The 26,364-nt window shown below is 40.3% G+C and overlaps 2 protein-coding genes across 6 annotated transcripts in view; one reads left to right on the top strand and one right to left on the bottom strand.

The window, feature by feature from the left end:
- The first annotated feature begins 448 nt into the window (after positions 1 to 448).
- G6PD (glucose-6-phosphate dehydrogenase) lies at positions 449 to 22,871 on the top strand. Of its 2 annotated transcripts, XM_058169579.1 has the most exons (14): positions 458 to 579; positions 1,388 to 1,416; positions 1,661 to 1,806; positions 13,554 to 13,591; positions 13,676 to 13,784; positions 14,011 to 14,228; positions 14,992 to 15,150; positions 15,408 to 15,533; positions 17,672 to 17,765; positions 18,900 to 19,086; positions 19,208 to 19,443; positions 20,483 to 20,559; positions 20,893 to 20,985; positions 22,313 to 22,871. In XM_058169579.1, exons 1-14 carry the CDS (start codon positions 524 to 526, stop codon positions 22,401 to 22,403), a joined length of 1,659 nt encoding a protein of 552 aa, XP_058025562.1. In that variant the 5' UTR covers positions 458 to 523; the 3' UTR covers positions 22,404 to 22,871. The 2 variants fall into 2 exon arrangements, with proteins under 2 accessions (XP_058025563.1, XP_058025562.1); XM_058169580.1 differs by lacking the exon at positions 1,388 to 1,416 and having other exon boundaries at positions 449 to 579.
- The window catches only part of LOC131191443 (ceramide kinase-like), a 23,435-nt gene continuing 19,927 nt past the window's right edge, over positions 22,857 to 26,364 (bottom strand). For all 4 annotated transcript variants that reach the window (XM_058169581.1, XM_058169583.1, XM_058169585.1 and 1 more), the window contains 3 exons: positions 25,331 to 25,530; positions 23,977 to 24,173; positions 22,857 to 23,342 (listed from right to left, as the gene is read on the bottom strand). In XM_058169581.1, the coding sequence (XP_058025564.1) occupies positions 23,279 to 23,342; positions 23,977 to 24,173; positions 25,331 to 25,530 (461 nt within the window). In that variant the 3' untranslated portion in view covers positions 22,857 to 23,278. The remainder of the gene's footprint in view (positions 23,343 to 23,976; positions 24,174 to 25,330; positions 25,531 to 26,364) is intronic.

The raw sequence follows: 26,364 nt of genomic DNA, 5'->3' as shown, positions 1-26,364 counted from the left end.
CAAGCTGATGCTTTTTAGGTCCACTTTCTCAAATGTGACGAGGTGAAGGCGAGTCCACAAAAGCTTATACTATTACGGTAGCAGGCGGCCCTAGCCTCTGGCTCTTCCACGTGCTGGACTTCCTCCCAGAATCCCCAGCCAGCAGCATGGTCTCTGGAATGTTGCCCGGGGAGTTCCGGGAACGGAATTCCAGCTGCTCAGGAGATCTCTCGAGGCTACTGTATCTATTACGCCTACCTCAAAGGGACTAAGTCTTCGGAGGGGGGGGGGGCAAGACTCTTGCTCGCGTTGCCTCTAGCGCAGCCTTTCATTACCTAAGTTCCCTCGCCCGCCCCATCCCGCGAAACAGGCTTGTGGAAAAGAGCTCGGCCCACCGTGCGGAAGAAGCTCAGCAAAGGCCAGCATTTGGCGGCTCCCTCGATTGGCTCCGGCGGTTCGAGCCGGCAGCTCCGACTAGGAGGGGTTGGACTTGCAAAGGCGGGCGAGGCCTCTTGTCAGCGCCCGAGGAGTGAAGGGGCGGGGGATGGGGAGCTCCGCCAGCGGGAGAAGTAGAGCAGCTTCAGCCGAGACTGGGAGCAGGTACTTGGGGCTGCGGGGGGTGGGGAGGGGGTGGCTGGAAAAGAAACCCGGATGAAAGGGGTTGGGGAGGAGTGGGGAGGGGAACTGAGCTTCCAAGAGGTTTGCAAAGAGCTACCCTGTAGAATAAAGGAAAAGCCCGGATTTATTCCCCACTTCCCTGTCTTGGGTCCCCGCCGCCGGTTTTCTCCCCTACCTATAGAAGGCGGAACGAGAAGAGGAGAGGGCGCAAAAGGAGGTCGAAGGAGGGTAGCAAAAGTTTCCAGCGTAAGAAACTACCGGACCCCCTTTTGTGGCTGAGTAAAAGAACGCGTCCCCACCCCCGCGCCCCTCCACGCCACCGAATTTGCGCGCAGTGGACAAAGCGAAGCCCTGGAGACGAGAAAGAGAAAGGATGCTTGGCTTCGGGCAAGATCGGGATGAAGAGGGAGGGGTTAAGGAAGAGAAGGAACCAGATGGGTGATGGTCGCGATCAGACCTGAAAGTAATCCTCTGTTCCTCACTTGTGGAAGAACACAATGGGACATTTATGAGGTTCCCTGGGATCTCTTTGCTAATTTGCTTGAAAACATTGGCCAGGGTCTCAGCTCCAGGAAGCTGATCGTTCCGTGCATTTCATGGTGCGCTGCTGCGCTTTCTATCTTACCGGGAAATTCAGTTACTTCCTCGTTTTTCTTGCATCCCGCTGCCTGCTATTATTTTTTTTTAAGTTATGTAATTTTAGTATGTAATCTGCAAGTGGTTTTTTTAAAAAAAAAGTAGTCACTCAATTTATACAATTAGCATTTTGTTTTTAATTTTCTTGGATCAGCCTGCCAAGCAGCAGGACGTCAGGCCAAGGTAAGTACGTGGGAACCTGTTGACAACACTTGCACAATGCATCCTGCCAGAATTGTGGTGGACGAGCTAAGCTGAACTTCCTACTGCAAGTTGTGACTTGTGTCTTGGATATCAGCCTAGCATTCATCTGGCCTGGCATGTACCACAGGAATGGAGAGGGTTGTTCACCTGGGTATAACACTTTTTGGATGGGGAGGGCATGAAGGTGGGAGGAGTTTTACCTAACCATCCCTTTTTTCCTCAGGAAACAATACTACCAACATGAGTCGCCGCCTACCACTCACCGAGCTGTCCGAAGCTGACATCTGTGGGATGCTCCGTGAAGAGCTCTGCCAGGGGAATGACTTCCTCAAATTGGATACTCACATCTTCATCATCTTTGGAGCTTCGGTGAGTTTCTTTCCTTTGGGCTGAGCAAAATTTCATGGAGCGTGTCTGTTGTATTATAAATCCAAGAAGTTTAAGTTTATTAAGTTTGCTCTAGTTTAGTGATATAGGCATTTTTCTGCTAACTCAATCCTGTCATGTGGGTGCCAGAAATATAAGTAATTCTCTCCACTTTATAGGAGAAAAGTAAGGATTTGTCACACAGATTCTGCTTTGATGATAGTTTTGTAACTAGTAGTACATGTAATTCTATCCCCTGCTACAAAAGGACAGCACTGGAAAGAACAATTCCTTTTAATTAATTTGTCCAACCTGTATATCCAAAATTATACTCCTCTAATGTATTGATCCTTCTTTGTCCTGCTTGTACACTCCTGGCCACAGGCCTAGCATCACCCCTTCCAGAAATGAAAGGACGGGGGATGCAGACTTTGTGTTTGCTGACTTAAACAGCCTCAAATTAGTCATAGGTAAAACAGCCAAACTGCTCATTAGTACATAGCATCTTATTCCTTTCTGCCATTTATAAGGATGTGTGTAAAGACAGTGTGGTTGTACAACTCAGCACATACGTAGTGTGGTGAACAGCCCTTGTTGGAAGGGTGGGGTAAATGTTGAGTATGTTTAAGGGCCAGGTAATTAATCCAAACACGCTTTGGGTTTGATGAGATGCTGTAAAATCAGCCCATCTTCCTATAAAGATGAATGTGCTTCTCAGTCTTTTAATTATACATACAAAATGTTCTGTACTTATAGTGCACAGACATGTTCCAGCAGTGGACAATCTTTTCTCTTTTTCTTCTGTTTATTTTTTGGGAAAACAACACAAAAAGCAAAAAAAAAATGTTATATGTTAGCCAGGGCTAGATTATTCTTCTCAATGAGAAACTAAAAATGAACATGATTAAAGACAAAATAAGAGTAATTAGAGTTTAGCGATGGTAAAGGGTATTGCTAGAAAATACACAAAAATTTAAACTGTTAAGAATGCTATATTTAATATTTAATATATTAATGTAAACTAATGAGGGGGAAAAAACATATAATAATCCTGCCATAAACCTTGGAGAGCCTCTTCAATTTTGTAAAGATAAGATGAAGTTGCTCATGCAAAAGAAAAATATGTTGCACGTGCTCAGAATTTAAGTATTATGTTACAACCACCAAACTGGGTCTCTATTGCACTACAATTCCCCTCTTGCCCAGCCATGTTGGTGTGACAATTACAGCTGTAATTCAACAAACAGCAAGTTCCAGATTTGGGGCTAGGGTTAAAAATCATGCTACTTTAATGGAGAAGGTAATCATAATACAAAAAAATGAGGGATGGAGCTATTAAGTAAAGCCAACAGAATCCTAAAGATAACTTTGTGTAAGCCTAGTGTATGCACTTACATCACTGTTGAGGGTGATTGGGCTTTATTCTATCCCTAGGCACTTTAGTTATTCAATTGGACCTCTGTATAATGCACATCTTTGCTAGCTGTGGTAGAAAAAAGAAACTTATCAAACAAAATGGAAACTGCATCCATTACTTCCACTCATCCCCCACTTTTTAGATATGACCCAGGTCAAACATAAATTCCATTCTTTGCCTAATCCCATCAAACCCAAATTGACCCTTTCTGCCCCAGACAAAGCCCCTGCAATCCCATCAAACCAAAGAATAGAAGCATCACCAGTGCAGCTTAAAACATCCCTTACAAAAGAATTGCAATCTTTCATTCTCCATCAGCTGATGACCTCAACAGGCCATCCTCTTTAACAATGGACTTCCTCAGCTCTGCTGCCTCCTGAGAGGCCCATTTTGCCTAACAATAGAATAACTCCAGGTATACTGACAAGGATCACTGCCTAGCTTCCTCAAATTGGCCAGCCAATGAAATCCTTAGGATTCACCCACCTTCTAGCCCTTAACTTCTATAAAATAACTTTGCTTTTCCATTGATCAGGGTCCCTCTTTCTTGTAAAGTAGACACCCAATGATCATGGCAATCAATGTGATTCTTCTGAGTGTTACACACATTCCACAACAGTGGCTCTTCCTGAAATTCTTCCTTGCCAAATACCGCCTATGTTTAATATAATTTGAATTGCATCTGAACCTTGTGGTTTGGTAACCTGCACAATATGTCTAAAATGGTCCTGTGCTTTCTTTGAACTTTATAATGGCATGGGTGTGGCTATGTGGTTTTATAATCTTGCTTTTTTAAATGATATTTATTGAAGTTTAAAAATACAAAGATTAAAAAAAAGTATGTGAACTAAATAAAATATTAATAAAGAAAAAAGTAGGAGGTACAAAAAAGAAAAGGGAGGACAAAAGAGAAAAAAATCTATAAAAGGTGGGGGGGAACAAAAGAAATGACTTTTCCCTTCATTACAAATTTTTAATCTTGTAATGGGGAAGCTTGAGAATTGCAAGATTGCATCAGATTGGAAGGGTGAGAGGAAAGACCACTAAGTAATGAACTAAGCAGAAAGAGAAACTCTAGTCCATGCTGAGTCATGAGGAAATTAAAGTGTGCCACTCTCCTTAAGTCAAAGAAGGAAGTTTGTCTTCTGGACAACTTCATCTGTTTCTTTCTAGTGCTCTTCTGTTTCTGATTTGGTGCAGTAGGGGAAATGTAGCTGGAAACATAGGCCCTACTACCATTTGTTCCTGGACATCTATGTATTTACCAATTGTCAACTTCATAGCCACTTGAGCTGTACCGAGTGGCTATGAAGTTTGAAGGTCACACTTCACAATGTGTGAGAACACATACAAAGCACTACTTTTCGAGTGGTGAAAGCGGCTGTGTTGTTCATCAAGCTTGTGCGGTTGCTGTGGAATCTGCTCTTGGCTGTTTTCATGTGCAAATTGCATGCACAGCCATTTTGCAGCTGTTTTAACCATTCAAAAGAAGAGGCTTCATGCCTGTATTGCAAAGTAGCTTTTTAAAAATATTACAAATATTTTAAAATATTTAATATAGCCTGAAGAGTCACTATGCACATGTAGCCTTGCCAGGTAGATGAAACAATAAACAACCAAATGAGCTAAATTCTACTTTATTGTAAAGCTACATTAATGGAATCTTGCAATCTGATAGTACAAATCTACTGTTTTCTCTTTTGCAACCTGTTAAGTTAGAGAGGATCTTTCCTGGATTTTTTCTTTGCTTCCACTTTTTATCAGATTGTTCCCTAGACAGCATATCTTTCCCCGGTCTCTCGAGGTCATTCCCACATTCCATCATATCACATCAATCTATTTTATGTCAGCTCCTATCAGACATTAAAACTAGCCGGAGATTAATGTCTGTTCAAGCATCCATATTTGAGTGAAGGCACACTGTCGGTGAGGCTCAGTCCCTGAACATAGAATCACCTGAATGTCAGGGCAGTTTACAGAGTCTTATTTCTTCTTCAGTGGTATTTGTGAGAGTGATTTCAAGAACTAAAAGCTCACAAATTCTCTTGGGTAAAAGGCACTCTTTGGATTCCCTCTAGAGTAGATTGTAAAGAGAGACATAAGTGCAGCCTAGCAGTTATTGTGAGTTAAAATCTCAGTAACTGAAAATACCTGTTCAATTATGTTCTTCCTAGCATTGAAATCTCAGTAACTGAAATCTCAGTAACTGAAAATACCTGTTCAGTTATGTTCTTCCTAGCATTGTATTCTTCAGATTTTTGATAAGAACCAGTCTGGTGTAGTGAGTAACATAGTAAGCTAGATAGTAGGAGGCTCAGTTCTAACATTCTCTTAGGCACGAAAGCCCGGTGGGTTACTTGAGTCAGTCTCTTAGCTCAACCCATCTGACAGTGCTACTGTTTTGGGGAAAATAGCATTATATAAGTTGCTTTGAATTGTACAAAAGTAAATATGGGATAAAAGTCACAACCACCACTGCCATTTTGCTTTTTACCACTTCAGTTAGGGCAGCACACAGGCCACATTCCATATTTTATAGATATCAGAGCTGCTTCCAAAATAATGGGACAATATTTAGAGTCCAAAACTGGTTTTAAGGGACAAAATGGTTTTCCTAAGCAACCCATTTGTCCTTAACCCTAACCATAATCTCCATTAGATTCGTATATCAGTGATTGCATGATCTCTGTAAATGCCATACACTAAATAAATAACCATTTTCCCCTACAGAAAATCCCAAAGGTGGCAAGATTTTTTTTTAATGTCAGTACATGTCATGGGAATGCCAGAGAAATAAACACCAAGTAAAATATACAATTAGTTTGCAAAATCACTGATGAAAATGGACACCTACCCATTAGTTAACATTTAAGCTGATTAATGGCAGTTAAGCCTTTTAAAGAATTTAGCTTTAGTATCCATCTGCTGAACTCCAGGACTAGATAATATCTTCTTAGGGAGCAATGTTAAATGGCAATGAATGGCTAGACTTAGGAAAGAAATCAGATCACCTCATTTACTGGTGAAAAATGATCTAGAAAGAAAGCTGTATTTGAACTCCATCCAGCTGTAACTCTCATGTGCCCCAGATGTTTCACATCTTTTTGACTTAGATCAAAGCAGAATAGTTGATAAATCAATGTTTGCAGTAGATAAAGAGCTTCCAAAAAGCTGGGAGCTTCTGAGGGTCAAGGCATCTTGAGCAAGAGCAGTAGAGCATGGCTGCAGTTTGTCAGGAAGGCAAAAGGGAAGTTAAATGAATCAGGGATATGAGGGAAGATCAAGAAAGGCTTGCAGTGTACAGCAAAGAACAGACTGAATGAACAAATGATATAAATATGCATATTTATAGGACATCAAATATAAAATGAGGTAGAGATTTTTGACTTGTGGCAATACATCCTATGGCTGCAAGTGTGTGTGGAAGAAGGAGATATAAATGGCAAGCCTGTTAACAGATTCAGACATGAACAAATGTTACCAAAAATCATATTGGTCAGCATAGATTCCCCCTGGAATGCCTAAATTCTTGTAGATACACCGCCTATAAATTATCCTCCAGGGAGAATTTCTTCTAATTAAAGAACTCCCTAGAGGAATAATTCATAAATATAATGTCCACAAGAATTCGGGCATTCCAAAAGGAATTTATACTGGCAAATTCATTCAACCTTGATTATGCTACACGTTCAATTATTTGTTAGGACAAATACAATCATTGTGGTAGTAAGCGTATGCATTGAAATAAGAGTATCACACATTTAAAGCACAAAACTGATTTATTTACATTCATAGTTTAAAGCAACTAACAATAGTAGTTAATATTTAGGTTGCTTCTAACAGTAATTACAGAGGCAACATTTCAATCTACTTGGAAGACTAAAGGCTTTTCTTAAATGGAGCATTTTAAATAAAGATACACAGCACTTTAAATCTGAAGCAAAAAAAAAAGGTGCTTGGCCTTGCATCCTGGACTTATTGCTATCTCTTACACAAGTTGTATCCTTTCATGTGTTCATCTGACTGAATAATCCCAGAAAAATATATGTTTGAGGTAAGAAGCTAGTGACAGCATATCCTTGTTTTCTCCAAAGCAGCTTCTTACTGTATATTAACCTTACCTCAAACACCAGTTTTCTTAGCACAACTACCTATGAATCTAGGAAAAACATGGCTGCTTTAAGGAGGCACCAGCAGGTGGGGCATGCAAGCATGCCCATACTTCACTTCAAAGCACACCACATCCCTAATTTTACACTAGACTTTTAGAAACCAGAAGAGAGTGAAGCAGAATGATTTAGGCCAAGTGCCAAAAGATATAGTGTCATTACAGAGAAAACCTTAAATGGCTTAAAATGGGGGGGGGGAAAACCCACTTTATCTTATGCAATTTCTCAAATTTCTGGAAATGTAATTTAATGCTGGACTCCAATTTAGGCCAGCTTTGTTTTTGAGATATTGGGTTCCTTTCAATCTGAGGCTATGTGGTTACTGCAGGGAAGTAAAGATATAGTAGAAATACCATGTGCCATCTCTGCCTTCTTTTTCTTGTAATACCTGTTATTTGTTTAGCTATCAAGGCAGATTCCTACATAAAAGCTATTTTTCTTATTTCTCATCCATGAAAAATCGTAGCTCTTAGCTTTTGTTGTTAAGCCTGGCCTTCACATCCATTACAGTATTATTTCCTTTCATCTGAATTGTTGCTTTGGGTTAATAATCCAAACTCTCCTGAAATGCCTGATTCTAATCATTTGAGCCCTAATTATATTTCTGCCTGAAATTTCTACTAGCATGCTGCTTTCTATTGTGACAATGAGTGTATAAACGGACTATCAGTGGTACAACACAAATAAAACTGGTATTACTGGACCTCATACTCACTATGTTCTGTCCTGTTGGGAAGAATTACGAATTCCCACTATCTCCTTATTATAAATAGTAAGAAAAATGGTATTTAATGATTATAAATAAACCATCAAGAATTTGTGTGTATAATATTTTAAACAGAACTTTCAATTAGCCATATAATGATTTTAATTTTATGTGCAACCATCTAGAACCAATATTGTACTGTCAGTTTTATGCTCTACATTTTTAAACTTTGTATGAGGAATAAATGGTAGCAGATCACTCCAGAATAATCTCTCTGATCTAGGTCTTATTACAGTAGTGGGTGATAATATAAATGCAAGACTAACACAGAACCCTTGGGGTTCTTCTTCCTCCTGGAATCCTCAGACACCCACCACAAAATATTTTAGTGGCTTCATTTCTTGTAAGGACAATCCTCCATTTCTTCTACACTGCTAATCCCCAAGCAATTCTGTAATATATAGTAACTTCCCACTGATAGCTTTTCATAATATGAAGAATTTCATAATACAAAATAAATATATACCCTTTCCCAACCTAAAGGTTTAGTTTTTAATAATAGAATGAATATAAATTACAGAGGATAGACATGCCGGGCATTAGATGAATGTAACCAAATCCAGGTGTCATTGCTCAGGCTGTATTCTAGTTGAGAGATGAGGATTAAAAGGCTGATCCAAGAGCTTTGCAGAAAAAGGTGGACTTCCAGAAACCAGACAGACAACTTTCCGTTGGCAGCAATTGGGGCACCAGACAGACCTAGTAAGGTCCCTCTGCATGTTCTGAACTATTGCCTCTCCCCCAGCCTGGGTGGCAGTGGTGAGATCCTACCTTTGATCCACCTTTGAACTGGCCTCAGGTGTCCTAACAAGTGCTGACACAATAGAGCCTGGCTAGGCTTTACTCTGCCTCTGGCTTTATTCACTAGAATTTGAACATTCTCCTACTTAGCAGCCTGGCAGCCAATTGACAGGTGCAGGGGTGATGAAGCTGGGCTAAGAGCCCACAGCGTGGGTGGCTGCATGCTGAGATGTCATGATTTGGCATCTTTGCAGCCAGCACCAATGGCCACCAACCACTGTGCTTGCCATCCAGTGAACTAGTAAGGCAAATGCCAGGGCCTTTTGGAGCAGTGTGGTAGTGCCAGGCACAAGACGGGAATAAAGGGCTTGTGTTAGGGGAGGTGCAATACAATGAAAAGCAGGCTCTTCTCTAGCTCCAGGATGCTGCAGCATTTCGGTCTTGTAGGCACAAAGTAGAGCATGGAATTAAGTCAGTATTTTGGGTGCAAATATTTCTCTCTCTCAAATATTCCCAAAAGTCTGAATTGCAAAGGAGTCTTTGGAAAGCAAACATTCTCTCCTCCTTTACAGAAGGAGAGAGTGTGGAAAAGGGAGTAATGATTCCTGTTTTATACTCTGCTTCAATACACTAATTGCTGGAGAAACGGAAACATCACGGCGAGACTGGCTAGAAAGTAGCAGGCTCCGACGAGCCTTGCGAAAATCCAGCCAGATAAATGGCTGTCGGGGTGTCTTTGGACCGGATCTGTTTTGTAGGAACGGTGAAGAAGGAGAGGCACCTCGGATGACCAAGAGGAATAGGCAAGTTCCTCAGAGGTCGGAGGAAACTCTTTGATCCGCTGGCGGGGGCGGGGGCCATTACAACCGTTCATGAAGCTGGGGCAACCGGAATAAGATTTGTGCAGGTACAGTGTTTTGGATGGAGTATTGGTACTGGGTGAGTGATTGGCCAACTCACAGGTAAAAAACTACTATTTTAATTTTTTTTAAAAGAAGTCCCGGCAAGGAAATAGCTAATTGGCGTTGGGGAATGTTAATGAAGGGAGAAGAACAAAACGGAAGTTAAAGTACTAAAGCCCAGAACAGAGCTTGATATTTGGATCGGAAATTGGATTTGGAGATATTAAAATAATTATAAGAAAAAAACCCCGAAAGAAAATAGTTTCCGAATAAAATTGGACATAATCTTAAAAATTTTGAACTTCGAAGGAAAAACAAAGAAAAATTCAAAAATATTTCAAAAATATATGGTGGACTTGTAAAAAAGTTAAAGCATTTTGGATTAAAGTATGGTGGATTATGCAGAATATTTTGAAAAAGATTAAGTTTACTCCGCAGTTCTTTTTGCTAGGAATAATTATGGACTGTACAGTTATAGAGACTAAATTGATTTTGAACTTAATAACAGCCGCAAGACTTTTGATTGCTCAGTATTGGAAGAAAGAAGAATTACCCATAATTGAAGAATGGACACTTAAAGTATCAAATCTGGCAGAAATGGCAAAAATCTCTGCTTATTTGAAAGACTATACACAAGAAAAATATATTTTAGAATGGAAAATGTGGATTGATTATATTCAGAATGTATCAGATAAAAAAATATCGAATAGCATATGAGTAAATTTAGGAAATATTTTGTATTAGATATATTTCTGAAGGAGAGGGGAATTGAGAGTGTGATTAAGTGTGGAGAGACTAGAGATTATAATTTAGGAATTATTTTAGATTATGATTGTTAGTTTTGATACCCTGCATTTTGTTCTGGGAAGTCGGGGTGGGGGTGGGGGTATGGGGAGGGAATTGGGGGTTGAGGCAAGAGATGGAGTGATGGTGAATGTACAGGGATTAATGAAGATGTATAAATATAATTAATGTAGGGTCGGGTCTGCCCAGTTACCATTTTAGAACGGTGGGGAGGGAGAAAAGAGAGAGTAGGAGGTAGGAAAGAGGAGAAGAGGAAGGAAGAGAGGTAGAAGAGGGAGAAGGAGTGGAGGGTGGAGGGAGGAGAGGATGTAGATAAGAGAAGGAGAGGAAGGTTTGGAAAGAAGGCAGAAGAAGGTAGAAGAGGGAAGAGAGTTAAAAAGGGGGGTGGTGACTGGGCAAGCCCGACTAATTGTATATAATTGTACATTGGATGAATTATTTGTTATGATTGTAAAAATAAAACTTTTTTATAAAAAAAAAAGAAAAAAAGAAAAATTCAAAAAAAGAAAAGCCTTGTAAAGGAAATTTTTCAATTGGATTTTAAACTGGAATTTGGGATATATAAAATTAAGAAGAGAAAGAAGAAACTTGAAAAACATTTGATAAGCAGATTTAATACACAAATTGGATATTTTGCGACTTTGTTGATTGGAAACTTGTGGATTGGAGAGAGACATCTGCTGGCGGGAAAAAAGCACTACAACGAGCAATTTGAAATCAGGAAAAAATTACAGTGGCCTTGAGCTACAAGAGCCGTGAGAAGTTTGAAGGAGGATTTGTTTTCTTTTAAGCTGTTTGATCTAACAACCAAAGGAGGTGGAAAATAATAAAACTAAATTGGAGTTAAAAACAAACCAGAACATCAAAATGTGGCAGGAACTAATTGAGATGGTTAAAATGATGCGTGTATCATTTAATCTTGATAGAAAACAAGAAATTGTGTCAGAACATATTCAATTGGATAGAGAGGCTAAGAATGAGAAGCAAGAAAACAGCACTGAAGATAAAGACATTGATGATGAAAAATTAAATGATTACATTGGGAGTAACAATGAAAAAAAGAGAAGGGTTAGGAGGAAACAACCTACAAAAAAGAAGCAAACTAAGGGAAGAAAAGGAAAGGGGGAAAAGCTAGAGAAAATATTTTTAATGATTACAGTGGGATTAACAGTGGCAAAAATAGAGAGGATAGAACAAAGCAAGAGAGAAAAGAAAATGGGAAAGGATTAGGCACAAAAAGGTTAAATGATTACACTGAGATCAACAGTGGGGAAATAAGGAAAGTGAGATGAGAAAAGAGGAATAGATCAGATGGGCACTTAGGGCAGACTAGATGGGTAAAGGATTTAAAAGTTGAAGGATACAGAAGAAAAGACATAATAATAATAAGGGCTGGGATAGCTCAGGCTGTTAGAAGCCTGTTATTAGAACACAGCAACCTGCAATTACTGCAGGTTCAAGCCCGGCCCAAGGTTGACTCAGCCTTCCATCCTTTATAAGGTAGGTAAAATGAGGACCCAGATTGTTGGGGGGGCAATAAGTTGACTTTGTAAATATACAAATAGAATGAGACTATTGTCTTATACACTGTAAGCCGCCCTGAGTCTTCGGAGAAGGGCGGGATATAAATGTAAATAAAAAATAATAATAATAATTATAAAAGGAAAAAAAAGAAAATGAGAGAATGGGATAAAGGGATAAAGGGAAGAAAATTTTAAGAGATGGATTGCTGGATGGACCAAGAGATGGATTGCTGGATGGTTAAAAGGAGTAATTAATGGAAAGGAGGAAGAGTAAGATGATACATACCTATAGTTATAAGTGAACTGTATTATTATTAATATTTGTGATTGTAATACAAAATATATTGTGTAATATGAATGATAGAATGGAGAAAAACAAGGGAAAGGATGAAAGGAAATATGTTATATACTTATAGAATTAAATGAATTGTATTAATACCAATATTGTAAAAATTGAATTATGATATAGATTGTGAAATACAAAAAGAATGGGAGAAGGGTTAATATGATCTTATTATGTATTTAGAAGGGATTAAGATATGGAACTTCAAATGAAATTGAAATTGAATAAGATATTAATAGAAATTAAGAAAAAGAAGATGATTAGGAGATTAAGATAATGTTGTATTTGAAAAAGGTGGTGTGAAAAACAAAACTGAAGAAATATATTGTTTTCAGTAAAATGGTAAAATGATTAATAGGGAAATAAGTGATAAATTGGTCCACCATAGAAAATAATTGACATTAAGAGATAAATGGGAAATACCAAGCTATAATTAAAAAAAGAAAAGAAACTAAGGATGGAAATGACTGTTTAAATTAAAGGGTTTCAATAGAAAAATGGAAATAAGAGGAAACAAGTTGATGATAATTTACAAATGTGATTTTGAGAAATATATATGATAAATGGAGAAATAAGATAATGAAATAAGATTAAGATTGGAGGTTAGGGCAGATGGTAATATTAATTATAAATTAAATATTTAGAGATGAAAAATAAAAAAAGTGAATGTTATGGCAGAAATTGAAATATATAAATTTAAGAAGTACTTATAAGCTGTAAATCTTGACTCGGTCAATACTCTATTCAGAAAAAATGTACTGTTTATGTTTGTTTCTTTTTTAAAAAAACATGTACAAAAATACACTAATTGCTGACTGATTACCATCAATAAAAACGTTGATATGGTCATATAATTATTCTTAGTGTGTGTATCATAAGATGATATGAGTCCTGAGATTGAAATACACAGATATTTCTAAGTTTTTCTTGCCTCTATGATCTCCAAGGACTGAATCCAGGGCGAGAGTAAGTGTTCACTTCTAGCCACTTGGTTTCCAATCTCAGAGACATAAAATCAGTTTTGCGCCCATGTTCATCTCTTCAAAAATCAACCAATCGCCTTTTCCTCTTTCTTCTATCTGCAGGGTGACCTAGCCAAGAAGAAGATCTATCCAACTATCTGGTAGGTTCATTTTGCTGTTCAGGAAGATTCCTCATGCTTCTTGTACCTGGCTTGATTTCATGACTAGCTTGATTTCCTGCACAGGTGGTTATATCGTGATGGGCTGCTTCCTGATGACACATATGTGGTGGGTTATGCCCGATCCCAGCTCACAGTTGCCGATATCCGCAAACAGAGTCACCCGTATCTCAAGGTGAGGCCTGCCTCTTTAGCACCTCTGGCCTTCCTGGGACAATAAGCATGTGCTTGGGCTTTGCTGTAATGCTGCTAAGAGCCAGAACTGGATCCACTCTGCCAGATGAGCACTAATGGACACCTGCTGCCATAAGTGGTGGTAGGGGAGAAAGACGTCTATAGGAAAGAAGAAAAGAATTATTACTCATTTTTTTGCAGGATAACAAATCTTGATCTTGTTTTAGGCCAGCCCCAAGGAAGAAAAAAAACTGGATGATTTTTTTGCTCGCAATTCATACATCTCAGGCAAATATGATGACCAGGCCTCTTTTGAAAAGCTAAATGCCCACCTGAATGCCCTTCACAATGGAGAGAAGGCAAACCGTCTCTTCTATCTGGCTCTCCCCCCCAGCGTCTATAAGGAAGTCACTACGCACATCCAGAAGACCTGCATGAGCTCTATGTAAGTTTTGGAGGCTGGGTTTACTCACTGAGGGATAACAGAAAGCAGTGAATCTAAAGAAAAGCAAGCTTGTATGCATTCCGTGTATTTGACAGGAGGATAGGAAACAGAGTTGACGCCAAACCCTGACTAATACAGAGCATAGTTAAAAATTCTGCCAGCATAAATGCCCTTTAAGAAGAAAGGGGACAAGTCACATCAGGAGAAAATAAATGGTCCTTCCTTGGAAGCAGTTGTAAATCTTCTCCTAGGAATTGACAAGCCATTACTTGTTTGTAGCCATCCTCCCCCACTAGACAAAACACTTGCTATTTTTCTTACTTTCTTAAGCTCAAAGAGGACATAAGTTGGAAAAATGAGGAGTCTGCCAATGTGTCCTTATATTAACTATTTTTGGAGAAAAATTGCTTGGTCTTATACTAAAGGTGTAAAATAGAAGAGAAAAAAGGGTGGTTTGTTTCTGTTTAAGGCTGCAAAAAATACAAGCAGTGTCTATGGACTGAGAAAGACTTATCATGATATGAGTAGATTTTGGGTGTTCTTCAGAGCACTTTAAGACCTGCAAGGCTATTGGAAACAGAAAATGCCAATTTGATAGCATCATGTACATATTCAGATAAGGCTTCCTGATCTTCAGAGCTTTTCAATGATGTTTGAAGCAATGTGGATGGCATTACTTTGGAGCAGCCTCCCTTGGCTTCATTCACCTGTACTTATATGGTTCACAGACAAACTCTGTCCTCTTTCTGTCCCAAATCTCAAGTGGCTGGAATCGGCTGATTGTGGAAAAGCCCTTTGGCAAGGACTTGGATAGCTCCAATGATCTGTCCAATCACATGTCGGCACTGTTTAGAGAGGACCAGATCTATCGCATTGACCACTACCTGGGCAAGGAGATGGTGCAGAACCTAATGGTGCTCAGGTAAAGTAAAAAACCTGGGAATACTGAAGATAGTTCACAAAGTGGATCTATGCAGATACGCAACTACCCAGATCAGATTTACCTTCACTTGTTTAACCTTAATATCAGCAAGGCATCATTTTTATAGGGTGTGGACAAGAGCATTTTTGGGTGGAGAGAACCCAGCCTATAAAATTAAGAGGCCTTATGGTTTCATTGTCTGTGAGATTTCTACTTTGCAGCTTCCTGACTCAGATCACCTTTGGTTGCCTTTATAGATTTGGAAACCGGATATTTGGCCCCATCTGGAACCGTGACAACGTGGCCTGTGTCATTTTGACTTTCAAAGAGCCATTTGGCACAGAGGGCCGGGGAGGCTACTTCGATGAGTTTGGCATTATTCGGTATGTTTTGGGGTTGAGATACAGCAAAATGTGTTGGTATGGCAAAGATTTCCTGTTATTTTACAAGGACCAATTTTATTTATTATATTATACTAGTGTATGCATTAGTAAGCCAATGACTATAATAATATTAAATGCATTTTTTCTTTTTTTTCTTTCTTAGTTTGTTTCAGGATGTTTAAAAAAGTCTTTTGTTTGGTTTCTATTATTTTCTTTGAGTTTAACATTTGTTTTATTAATTGTGCAGGGTTTTTTTTCAAAAAAGTATGTGCTTGAGCTGAGGTTGGAGAGGTGCAATGTGATGCTTTCTTTGGGTTACTGGGCATATTTTGGCAAACTAGTGTTTTAATACAGTAAATGACCCACACAATATTTAGATACAAGAAGAGCCTTTTCCTTCAACAGCAGAAAGGCATTCTAGAACAGGGGTCCCCAACCATGGCAACTTTAAGACTTGTGGACTTCAACTCCCAGAATTCGGAATTCTGGGAGTTGAAGTCCACAAGTCTTAAAGTTGCCAAGTTGGGGACCCTTGTTCTAGAGCACACCATTGCAGTCTGTAGAGGGACTTACAACTGTTCATTTAGTGATCATTCAAAGTCACAATGGCACTGAAAAAAGTGACTTATGACCGTGTCAGCATCCCCATGGTCATTGATCAACATTCAGATGCTTGGCAACTGATCTATATTTATGATAGTTGCAGTGCCCTGGAATCATGTGATCACCTTTTGTGAACTTCTGAAAAGCAAAGTCAATGGGGAAGCCAGATTAAATTGACAATCGTGTTACTAACAGCTGCTGTGATTCATTTAACTGTGGCAAGAAAGGTCATAAAATAAGGGCGAACCTCACTTAAATGTCTCACTTAGCAACAAAAATTTTGGGCTCAATTGTGGTTGTAAGTCAAGGACTGTCTGTACCTGGGAAGACAGAATCCTTCACATGGAAAATTAACACAATCTAACTTTCTCTTTAACATGCTGGTTTTCAAACAACAGGATATCAGAGAAAAATGGGTCACTGGATAGGTAAACATTGGTAAAAAGGAAGGGGAATAGTTGCAGAAGAGATGCTTGATAACTTTTTCAGCTCTTCAAAGTCCCCTCCTTCATTTTTCACTTTTAGAAATTAGCTGAAAAATGGGACAATTGAAAAATAAACAATTGTGGGGGATAATTTGGTGGGTTTTAATTTACCTAAACTCATACCAATTAGTCATTGCCCAGGTCAACAAGGATTATGTCAGATGTTGGAGTTCCTGGACATCTGATGACAACTGGGCTACACAACTCAGGGCTGTTAGTGAGCAACCAGGGCCAGCAGCTGTAGGACTACTGAAAGAAAAGCTCTTTACCCAAATTTCTTTGCATCTGAATAGACATGCAGAGGCTAACATGCAAATATGATAGCTGTGAATTCAAATTGCAGAGCTATATTACAAGCTATTGGGTGATATGTGGAGTTTTCAAGAATATTCAATATATCTATACATAGTGATAGGCTTCTGCAAAACATCTTCCACAATTGTCCATTTTTCAATTGTCTCATTTTTCAGCTAATTTCTAAAAGAGAAAAATAAAAGGAGGGGTTTTTGGCTGACTATGAAAGTTTACCAAGCATTCCATCTGCCACTGCCCCCACTTTCTTCTTTTTTAAACCAATTTTTACCCATCCAATGACCCATTTTCCTCTGCTACCCTGTAGTTTGAGAACTAGCATGTTAAAGAGAAAGATTAACCATGTAGATTTTCTATGTGGAGGATCCTTTCTTCCCATGTAGAAGCATTGCCCTCCCTCTACAGACTGCAATGGTGTGTTCTCGTATTCCTTTCTGCTGTTGAAGGAAACTGATAGTATCAGATGAGAGAGAAGATTCTAACTGCAGATAGATTTGATTTAAAAAGGCTAAAAACAAGTGGTGATAGGCAGCTTTGCTTGGAAAAACTTGCTTGGAAAAGCTAGATCCCAAAGTATTAGATTTTAACAACATCTGCCTATCCCAGTCCTTGGGAAGGACTCAATAGGTGAATAAAAATACAAGTCTAAACATCTGGCTGATTGTGTAGCAACTATAATAGTAATATGGGGTGGATGTACACAGCTGTAATCAAAACATGTTCCTGCTACTTCTGTAGGGATGTTATGCAGAATCATCTTCTTCAGATGCTTTGTCTGGTAGCTATGGAGAAACCAACTTCCACCAACTCTGATGATGTCCGTGATGAAAAGGTAGGATTCTGGTTCTTCTGACTCAGTGCCTTTGGGCAAAACTGCATTTTGTTGCTCAGACTATAGAGCCTTCTTAGATTTCCATCTGCTGACAACGCTTTCCTTGTACCTCAATTTAGGCCCAGAGCTTCCTAGGCTTAATTGTTTTAGATTCTATCAATTACAAATCCAAAATAAATATAAAGCAATGTTTTTACTTCAAGGATCATATTTATTTCCATAGATCCCACAGGTATTAGATTTAAACAAACAGGCATGGCTGCATCACGGTCCCTTGCATAGGTATCCATCTGGCCAGGAAAAAGGGTTATCTGGGCTTGCATGGAATATCTCCACAGGAGGGAGCTAAAGGAGATGGGAAGGAGCAACTTTACTGGTTCGCCTTAAAGTAACTTGATTATTTTGTGTCTTGCCATAATAGCCATTTTGTCAAAATACCTGCAATGTGTTCTCAAAGTTTAGGCATTGCTTAGTGGCCCAAAGGAGGGGGAACTGCTGATGTATCTCTAAAATAGGAATGAATTACTAAGCACCTAGACTAGATCTTCCTAAAGCCTTTCATATCTTCTGAGAAGTGAGTGTCTCATAATGACCTGAACACCAATGCTGACCAAGCTACAGCAGTTCTTTCTACCATGTTTCCCTGAAAATAAGACCCTGTCTTATATTTTTTTGAACCCTGAAATAAGCGCTTGGCTTTATTTTCATGGAGGTCTTATTATTTTGGGGAGCATGGGGCAAGACGGGCTTCTCTTGCCGTCTTACCTGATTTCCAGCTCTGTCTCCCTAACCCTAACCAGAGGAAATAGTGGGGACTGGCTGCGCGTGCATTTAAATATTTTCGGTGAGAGCTTATTTTTGGGGGAGGGTTTATTTTCGGGGAAACACTAAATTATCTTCCCTTAAATATTTCTTCTGTCTAGATAAGTATTTGGAGTTTTATCATTTTCAGTTCGAGACTCTTTTTCTGAGCATATAAGATACACATAAGTGTACCTCTATGCCAATTGGAAAGCCTGCATGTTGGTCACATGGAATTTCCGCTGCTAAGTTGACTGTACTGTCTTGGACATAGTCTCCCCAGTTCATTTTTGCTGATGTGTGATCTTGAGTCTCCCCATGTTTTTCTGTTAGGTGAAGGTTCTGAAGTGCATCAAAGAGGTGACAAGTGAAAATGTAGTCCTTGGGCAATATGTGGGCAATCCATCTGGAGAAGGAGAGGCTCAGAAGGGCTACCTTGATGACTCCACAGTTCCAGCTGGCTCTACCACCCCTACCTTTGCTGCTGCTGTGCTGTATGTGGACAATGAAAGGTGGGATGGTGAGTATAACCATACAGCAAAGAACCAGCCAAAGAAAAACATGCTTTGAACTGGGGGGAAATTGTATGTAGTGGGTAAGTGTCCTTGTATCTCATTGCCTATTTAATACTCTCCCTGTAGGGGTACCATTTGTCTTGCGCTGTGGCAAGGCACTGAATGAGCGCAAGGCAGAAGTACGGCTGCAGTTCCGGGAGGTGCCAGGTGACATTTTCCAACACCAGTGCAAACGCAATGAATTGGTGATTCGTGTGCAGCCTAACGAGGCTGTTTACACCAAAATGATGACCAAGAAACCAGGCATGTTCTTCAACCCAGAAGAATCGGAACTGGACCTCACTTATGGCAACCGCTACAAGGTACATTATTTTATCTGCCATTGAAAATACAAACAACACAATTTTGCATTTGTAAGGGTTCAAGGTGTCTGCTATATACAGTGTGTTAGCTGAGTGTCCATGGTTGTGTCTATATAAAATGCTAAACTTGGCCAAATAAAGAATTCAACTACAGTAGCCAATTTATATATACAACATGCTAAGCTTTATTAGCTGATTTGGAGGGTGAGGTAGGATCGAATTGTCAGATTAGTGCATTTTATGAGCCTACCTTGTTTTGTTAATAACACTTCTGTGTAACGTTTGAACCCAGAAAATAGGGTGTTCAATAACAAAGACAGATGTGTAGTGTGGACATGGCTAGTAATGGCTGCATGGTTTGAATACCAGGGTAACAATATATAGTGAGCTAGGGAGGTAATGATTTAGTACTGTATAGCCCAAAATCCAAGAAATTTATAGTTGGTTTCCCCATTTTTTAGAAAATTAAATTACTGCTGGCATATTTTCAGACATACCTCTATCTCACACAGAGGGGTAGGAATTTAGAGCATCTTTAGAAACATGTGGATATCATCTTTATTGTTTTTCAGCAGACAGATCAGATTCCCAAATGCAAATACTTTGATTTTGAATAGCCATTGGAAACCCATAGTAAATTGTGGTCATGTGATATGAGACACTGCAAATGGCCATAAATGCAAGCCAATTGCCAAGCACCAAAATGTGACTGCTTTGGGGGAGGGGAGGGCAACCATCAGAATCTCAAATCTGGGTTGTAAGTAGCCCTGGGGAACTCTGTCATAACTTCAACTGTTGCTAAGCAACCAATCATGAAGACTCCCTTTATGTGAATCCTGGCATGTTGCAGTTACTCTTTCAGCCATGGAAGTCATCACTTGACATTGTAACATTAGATTTTAGGTATCTTATCATTGCCTTTTCATAATTTAGGTGTCCTATCTGCTTCTAAATGCTTCATTTCTAAAGCTAATTGTTAGGAATAGACCATCTTATAGCATACAATGCTTAACATCTTATTTTCTGTTCTTTTCCACAGGATGTGAAACTCCCAGATGCATATGAGCGCCTTATCTTGGATGTTTTCTGTGGCAGCCAGATGCACTTTGTGCGCAGGTGAGTGGGGGAAGGGTCATTAGGGCACATTTAGGAGAAAAACTAAATTTTCAAAGCACCTGATAGCAGTTGGCTGCTGTATTTTCCAAGCTCATGATAGCATGTTAATAGCCCCTGGTGTTTTCTTCCATGGGTTATGCATATCTGTGAGGTGCATAGAGCATTATGGCACAGTTCCTTTTAGTTTGAAATCTTTGAATTACAGTTACAGACTGAAGACTTAGAACTCAGTACTTACTGAAGGCCATACCTAGTCCTCTCTGGTCTGGTAACAACTCTTTTCTAGTGTTACTTTGGATTTCTACAACCTAATCTTGCTGCCTTCTCCCTCAGTGACGAATTACGAGAGGCCTGGCGTATATTCACTCCGCTGCTCCACCAAATCGAGGCAGAGAAGACAAAACCAATTTCCTATTGCTATGGCAGGTGAGGTTAGAAATGATTGCTGGGCTGTTGGGAGATATTCTGGCCCGCCAGCAGCCAGCAGAGCTGGCAGTAGATTCAGACAGTGAGGAGATTGGGGACGAATGTGGGCCAGTCCTGGAGTCTGGGGAAGGCTCAGAGGGCTCTGCGTCGGAGGCATAGAGGGGGCCAAGGCCATCTGGTAGTTCTTTGCTGCCTCCAGAGTCTGATATCAGGGAGGCAGAAGAACAGTGTGAGCCTGCTCCCAGTGTGCGCATGCGCAGAGCTGCCAGGAGACAGGAACAATAAGAAAACAGGGTTGACTTGAGAGTAAGGCTTAGAGATGATTGGTCCCTCCCATAAGACATAAGAAGAGAAGTGAATTGGATGTGAGCTTTTGCAGGAAGCAATTAGTTCATCTGGTCAGTAAAAGCTGTGGAAAAGTTCCGTTTGACTCTGTGCTAAGTTTGGCCTTGCCCTGCATGTGGCAATTAGTTCTCTGGCAGCATTCCAAAGGAGATAAGGTGAGTGTTTGTAAACACTCCCCTGCAAGACTGTTTGATAAGCCTTTCGACTGGGAATGACAATAATTCACAGCCGTCTGAATTAAAGAGGTTTGCCGGGACTAAGTTTGTGCTGTATACTGTCTAAGGAAGCCTAGGTCAGAACAGGAGGGCAGCAATGCTTCCTTTGAAAAGCAGGCTACAGAGATGACAAAATAGCCCAGACCTTTGCATGTGATCTGTTCATACACAGAAATGTCACTCCTAGCCTTTTCTGGCTTCTAGAAACAGTCTTGCTCTACCCTCAAAGGGCAGGGTTCTCTTTCAGCTGACATGCTGGTTTTTGCAATGGATTCACTTACCTATGCCACCAAATATCTAAGACCACTATATCCCTATGCACTTTTCAAGGTACCAGGCACTCGTTTCCAGAAATGATTACACTAAGGCACATTCACGGATCCTTGTCACATGACAAAGTTAAACAAAGGCTTGGACCCAGGGCTGGCCCTCTGGTATATCAAATAAAACAATTTGACAGGTATCAAACTGCCAGGATAGCCTGGCTCCCCTGCATTCATGTTGGCCGGGGAGTGGGGATCTTAGGCCAGATAAAATGAAAAGGATTTTTAATGAGTTTCAGTCACTTCACAGAAATGAAAACAGCACACTAGCCTTCTCTGGATCATTAAAGAAACTATTACTATTTTTCTCAGCTCCTCAGGAGGTGAGAAGAGCGGCAGTACAGAATCGTAAACAGTCATTTGTTGAAGTCCATGAGTATATGTGGGGCTCACTCATAGCCATGTTTCTAGAAATATTAATAGGGTTTTTTTTTAATCTTCTAGCCGTGGTCCTACCGAGGCTGATGAATTGATGAAGAGAGTTGGATTTCAGTATGAAGGCACCTACCGGTGGGTCAATCCTCACAAGCTCTGAATCCTGTCAGCCTCTGCCTCTTGGAATGGCATCCACAGCTCATCTCCATCTCTCTCCAGAGAAACTGAGCCAGCCAGGCTCAGCAGTGGCCTGTGTCCTACCCAAAGATTGTAACGTGCCCATCTTGTGTCTGAGGGAGCAACCCGTTGGGCTTAGGCATTCGTGCACTTCTCCAGCTGCAGTGGGATGCCTTCAGTATGAACAGCATCTTCTTCTGCTGACCTCTTGGTGTCCCTCGTGTACACTCTGTCTCTATCCCATTCCAGTTTCTGCTGCTATGCTGGGAAAGCTTCTGGAGGGATGGGAAAGCTGCAGAGGGGTTTTTTTTTGCTCTCACACTCCATACTCCTTCCTCATCTGGTATGCTGCTTTATCAATTGCTTTTACTTGGAACTACTTCTTACATTCCTTTGGATTTTGTACATGATGCTGTTCTGTAAATGGAAGTTATTACAAAAACTCCCCCATTTTGTGTCTCTGGAATACGTTTGTTTGAGGCGTCTTAAGTCTACTTGTAACAATGAGCTCTCCTTAATCTTCACCTGTTTGGGCAACTGAATCATAGTACTGCACATCTGCGGCTGGCCTGAAGGCTATAAATAAAATACAGGAGCAGGGAGGCTTGGACTAGCATCCAATCCTCTGCTTTTCCAAACTAGGGCAAGGCAGCAGCCTCAGTCAGAGAAGAGCTGGCGCACCACCTCCTTACAGAGGAAGCCATCTCTGATAACTGAACTTTCTCTCAGGCTCAGCTTCTGTCCTTGTACCTCTTAGATTCCATTCCGTATTAATGCATATATTAGGAAGTGATTCTCTTGAGTTCTCAGCAGGAGCTTTGCCTTTCATCAGGTTGCCTTTCATCTGGCAGAAAACGTCTACGATATGCTTGGTTGCTGTTCAATTCCACGAGCAAAGAGATGGATGAGACTCCCGTGTACTCTTAAGGGGAGAGAAGAGCAGAACAAGCACTTGAAGAATAAGGACTTAATTTAAAAGCTAAAGCTGCTCCCTCTTACGCTGTTAAAATATCAACTGGAAGGTAGCCAAGATTTTTATCTAAGCCAGGGCGGCACAACTGTTTTCAGGCCAAGCACACATTTGGCCTTTTTAGTGGTATACTGCAATCTGCATACTAAGGAGTCGATAGAGCCTGGACAGTAACTCTTATTTAAGGTGATTACTCTCTGTGCATTTAATAATGTCCTCCTCCTGTTATCTTAAAATGTTGCAAATCAGTGGGCAAATCTGAGCCAGCAAACAAGAATTGCAAGGCTTTTGGGGAAAAAAACCCCGCCCCCTGCTTTTGGGAGGTTGCTAGTCAGACCAAACCTTCAGAGCTTTTCTTCATCTTCTTCCAGTTACTTGTTACTGCTATTACTTATTTCTGCCCAGCATTTTTCAATCTCATTCTGGGTTACCAGTTATTGCTGTGATCTCTTTAGGATCCCTCTGAAGGAGTCCCAAATTTCATACGTGTTTACCATTAGTCTGAGTTGGCCAACTGTGCTCCCTCCTCCCTATGCCTGTGCGATTCAGTCCAGGAATTTTTGACTGACCCCATCAGAGGACCTACCGAATGGTGATATCAGTGTGGTTCAATGTCTCTCCGTCGCATGTCCAGCAGCTGACCAGCGGCTGTCCTTGGCATATTCCCCCACAGAGTATGTTCTGTTCTTCTGCAGCTTGTTGTCTTCCCTCCCAGTCTTCCCCTTTGGGGGAGGTGAAGCGTGCAGCTCGAACCCGGTACACACTCACAAAGGGCAGGTCAAACTGTGGAACACAATTACACCTCCTGAACAAAATCATTCCCTTGTCTCTAGAGTTTGGAAGGAGCTGTTACAAATATCTCTGCTAATAGAGCGGAGAAGAGCAATATTTGCAAGCACCTGGAACTTGGAGGTGGTGGTCAACATACTGAAATATTTAATCTGACAAAACAAAATAGATGGGGAGAAACTTATTAAATTTATTAATTGTAATTTAGTATGGTTTTTAATCAAAAAAATGGAACTTTGTGGGTTTTCCTTGACCCAAGTGTGCATGCTGAGGCAAGAAGGTACAGTAGAAGCAATCAAAAAAGGTCTTCAGGGCACTGATACTCAACAGTTGACGTCCCTTTCCAAAAATGTATTCCCAAGTAGCCTTTACTCTCCCAGCAAACTTGCTACATGTTTAAATTATTATTTATTATTATTATTATTTATTAAATTTTTATACCGCCCTTCTCCCAAAGGACTCAGGGCGGTGTACAGCCAAAGATAAGACACAATACATATACAATTAAAACCAACAATTAGAACCTAGCAGATTACAAAAAGGCTGATAATTAAAAGTTTAAATTTAAAAATTTTTAAATTTAAAATTAAATAATTGCTTCTCAACTAAGGAGGTCCCTTCTTCCCCATCCAGACTGACACTTCCCCAGTAGCTTCATGTAGATCTCAAACTAGAGGGGTGAGAACATTGAGCCCGTGACACCCCATCTGTAAGGGGACTTAGGCTCAACTTCTCCCCCCAATCAACACTGATGGGAACTGACCCTGAAAAAAGGAGAACTACAGAAAAACCATGTCTCCCACTTCTAATGCTCACAGTTGGTCAAGAAAGATACCATGGCCAGTAGTACTGAAGACTGCTTAGAACTCGGGGAGAATCAGAATGATTGCATCACTACTTTGCTAGATGGACAAGGATGCCGAGTTTCCCTCAGACCTGTCCGCCACCCACCCCTGCCAAAGCCCTCTCTCCTCAGTTGCCCTTTCCTTCAGAATATGACAATTCTACCCGCCAGTCAGCACAGGGCTAGAATAAATGCACTTATTTTATCACATGTCTTTTTGCATGGACACGTGCAAAACCATAACCATGAAGACTTAATATTCTGACACACACCCCAAGTCTATAGGACAGCAATAGCTCCCCCATACCTGGTCTGAGCAGTTGGTGTGCCGATTCAAATGCTGCAGGAAGGAGAGGACCGAGCATTTGTGCACCAAGATAAGGTCGGCAGTTCCATCGGCCAGGTGGGCACAAGGTGAAAGACCCTTGGGGCTCTTAGGACAAGCACTGCTCATGCAGGTCAGGTTGACTGCCAGGAAGCTACCATGAACCCGCTGCCATTGACTACCTGGAGGGGAGAAACAGGTTTATCTTGAGCATCTTCATGCAGGAAGTTCCTTACCTACTCAGGGATCCAAGTAAGAGTGGTTATTACTAAGCGATAACAACACGTTTCTGCTACTTTTTGTCTGCTACAAGCCTTTTACCAGGGACAAGTCCTTCTCATTTTCTGAAATTATGCTGACTAGATTTAGCAGTTCCAGTCTGAAATTGCCAAAAGCACTGGCAGAAGATATGCCTGGCATTTTATTTCTGCAGAAACTAGGGTTCTTCAGATGCTCCCTCTTCTATTCCACCTCTAAGAAAGAAAGCAAAGCAGCTCAGACCGGTTGTGTTTGTGTTTGTTGATGTTTGCAAAATAGAGGCATTGAAAAGAGAAACTGCCTGCCAGGCCTGTTCTCTTTAGTTTACTTTTCCAGGACAGACCTTGAGGAGGCAAGTAGTCATTGAAGCACAAGACAGACTGCATGGCAAGCGGTCAAGAAACAGCAGACAAAGATGCCCCACAATAACCTTTCCAAATGCACTAACAGGATTTCTGTTTATCACTTCAAGCCCTCTGAATCCGTTAGCTATGTAAGCATTAGAGTCAATGTTATAAAACAGCTACTAAATATTATGACTAGTATTAGTATTGTTCCTTGTTATATATGAGAATCCTAAATTTAGAAGATTGGAGCTTGCTTAAGATCATCTAGCAAGCTGGCAGAAAAATAAAATTAGAAATTTTTTTATTTCAACAAGTCTCTTTTTTTTTCCTTTTGACCAGCTTCAGACAAGGGAGACTGCTTCCTAAATCAGATTATTTGGCCAACCTAACAAGACATGAGCTAGAAACATA

The sequence above is a fragment of the Ahaetulla prasina genome, chromosome 2 (assembly GCF_028640845.1).
Source record: "Ahaetulla prasina isolate Xishuangbanna chromosome 2, ASM2864084v1, whole genome shotgun sequence".
In the NCBI taxonomy this organism is placed as follows: domain Eukaryota; kingdom Metazoa; phylum Chordata; class Lepidosauria; order Squamata; family Colubridae; genus Ahaetulla; species Ahaetulla prasina.
This window is presented reverse-complemented; position numbering and strand designations above follow the sequence as displayed.

Excerpts from the sequence above, each read along its gene's own strand:
- G6PD (XM_058169579.1), top strand. The coding sequence starts at position 524 with ATGGGGAGCTCCGCCAGCGGGAGAAGTAGAGCAGCTTCAGCCGAGACT. Across the intron at positions 13,785-14,010 it reads AGAGTCACCCGTATCTCAAG|GCCAGCCCCAAGGAAGAAAA; the intron begins GTGAGGCCTGCC and ends ATCTTGTTTTAG. Across the intron at positions 14,229-14,991 it reads AAGACCTGCATGAGCTCTAT|TGGCTGGAATCGGCTGATTG; the intron begins GTAAGTTTTGGA and ends CCAAATCTCAAG.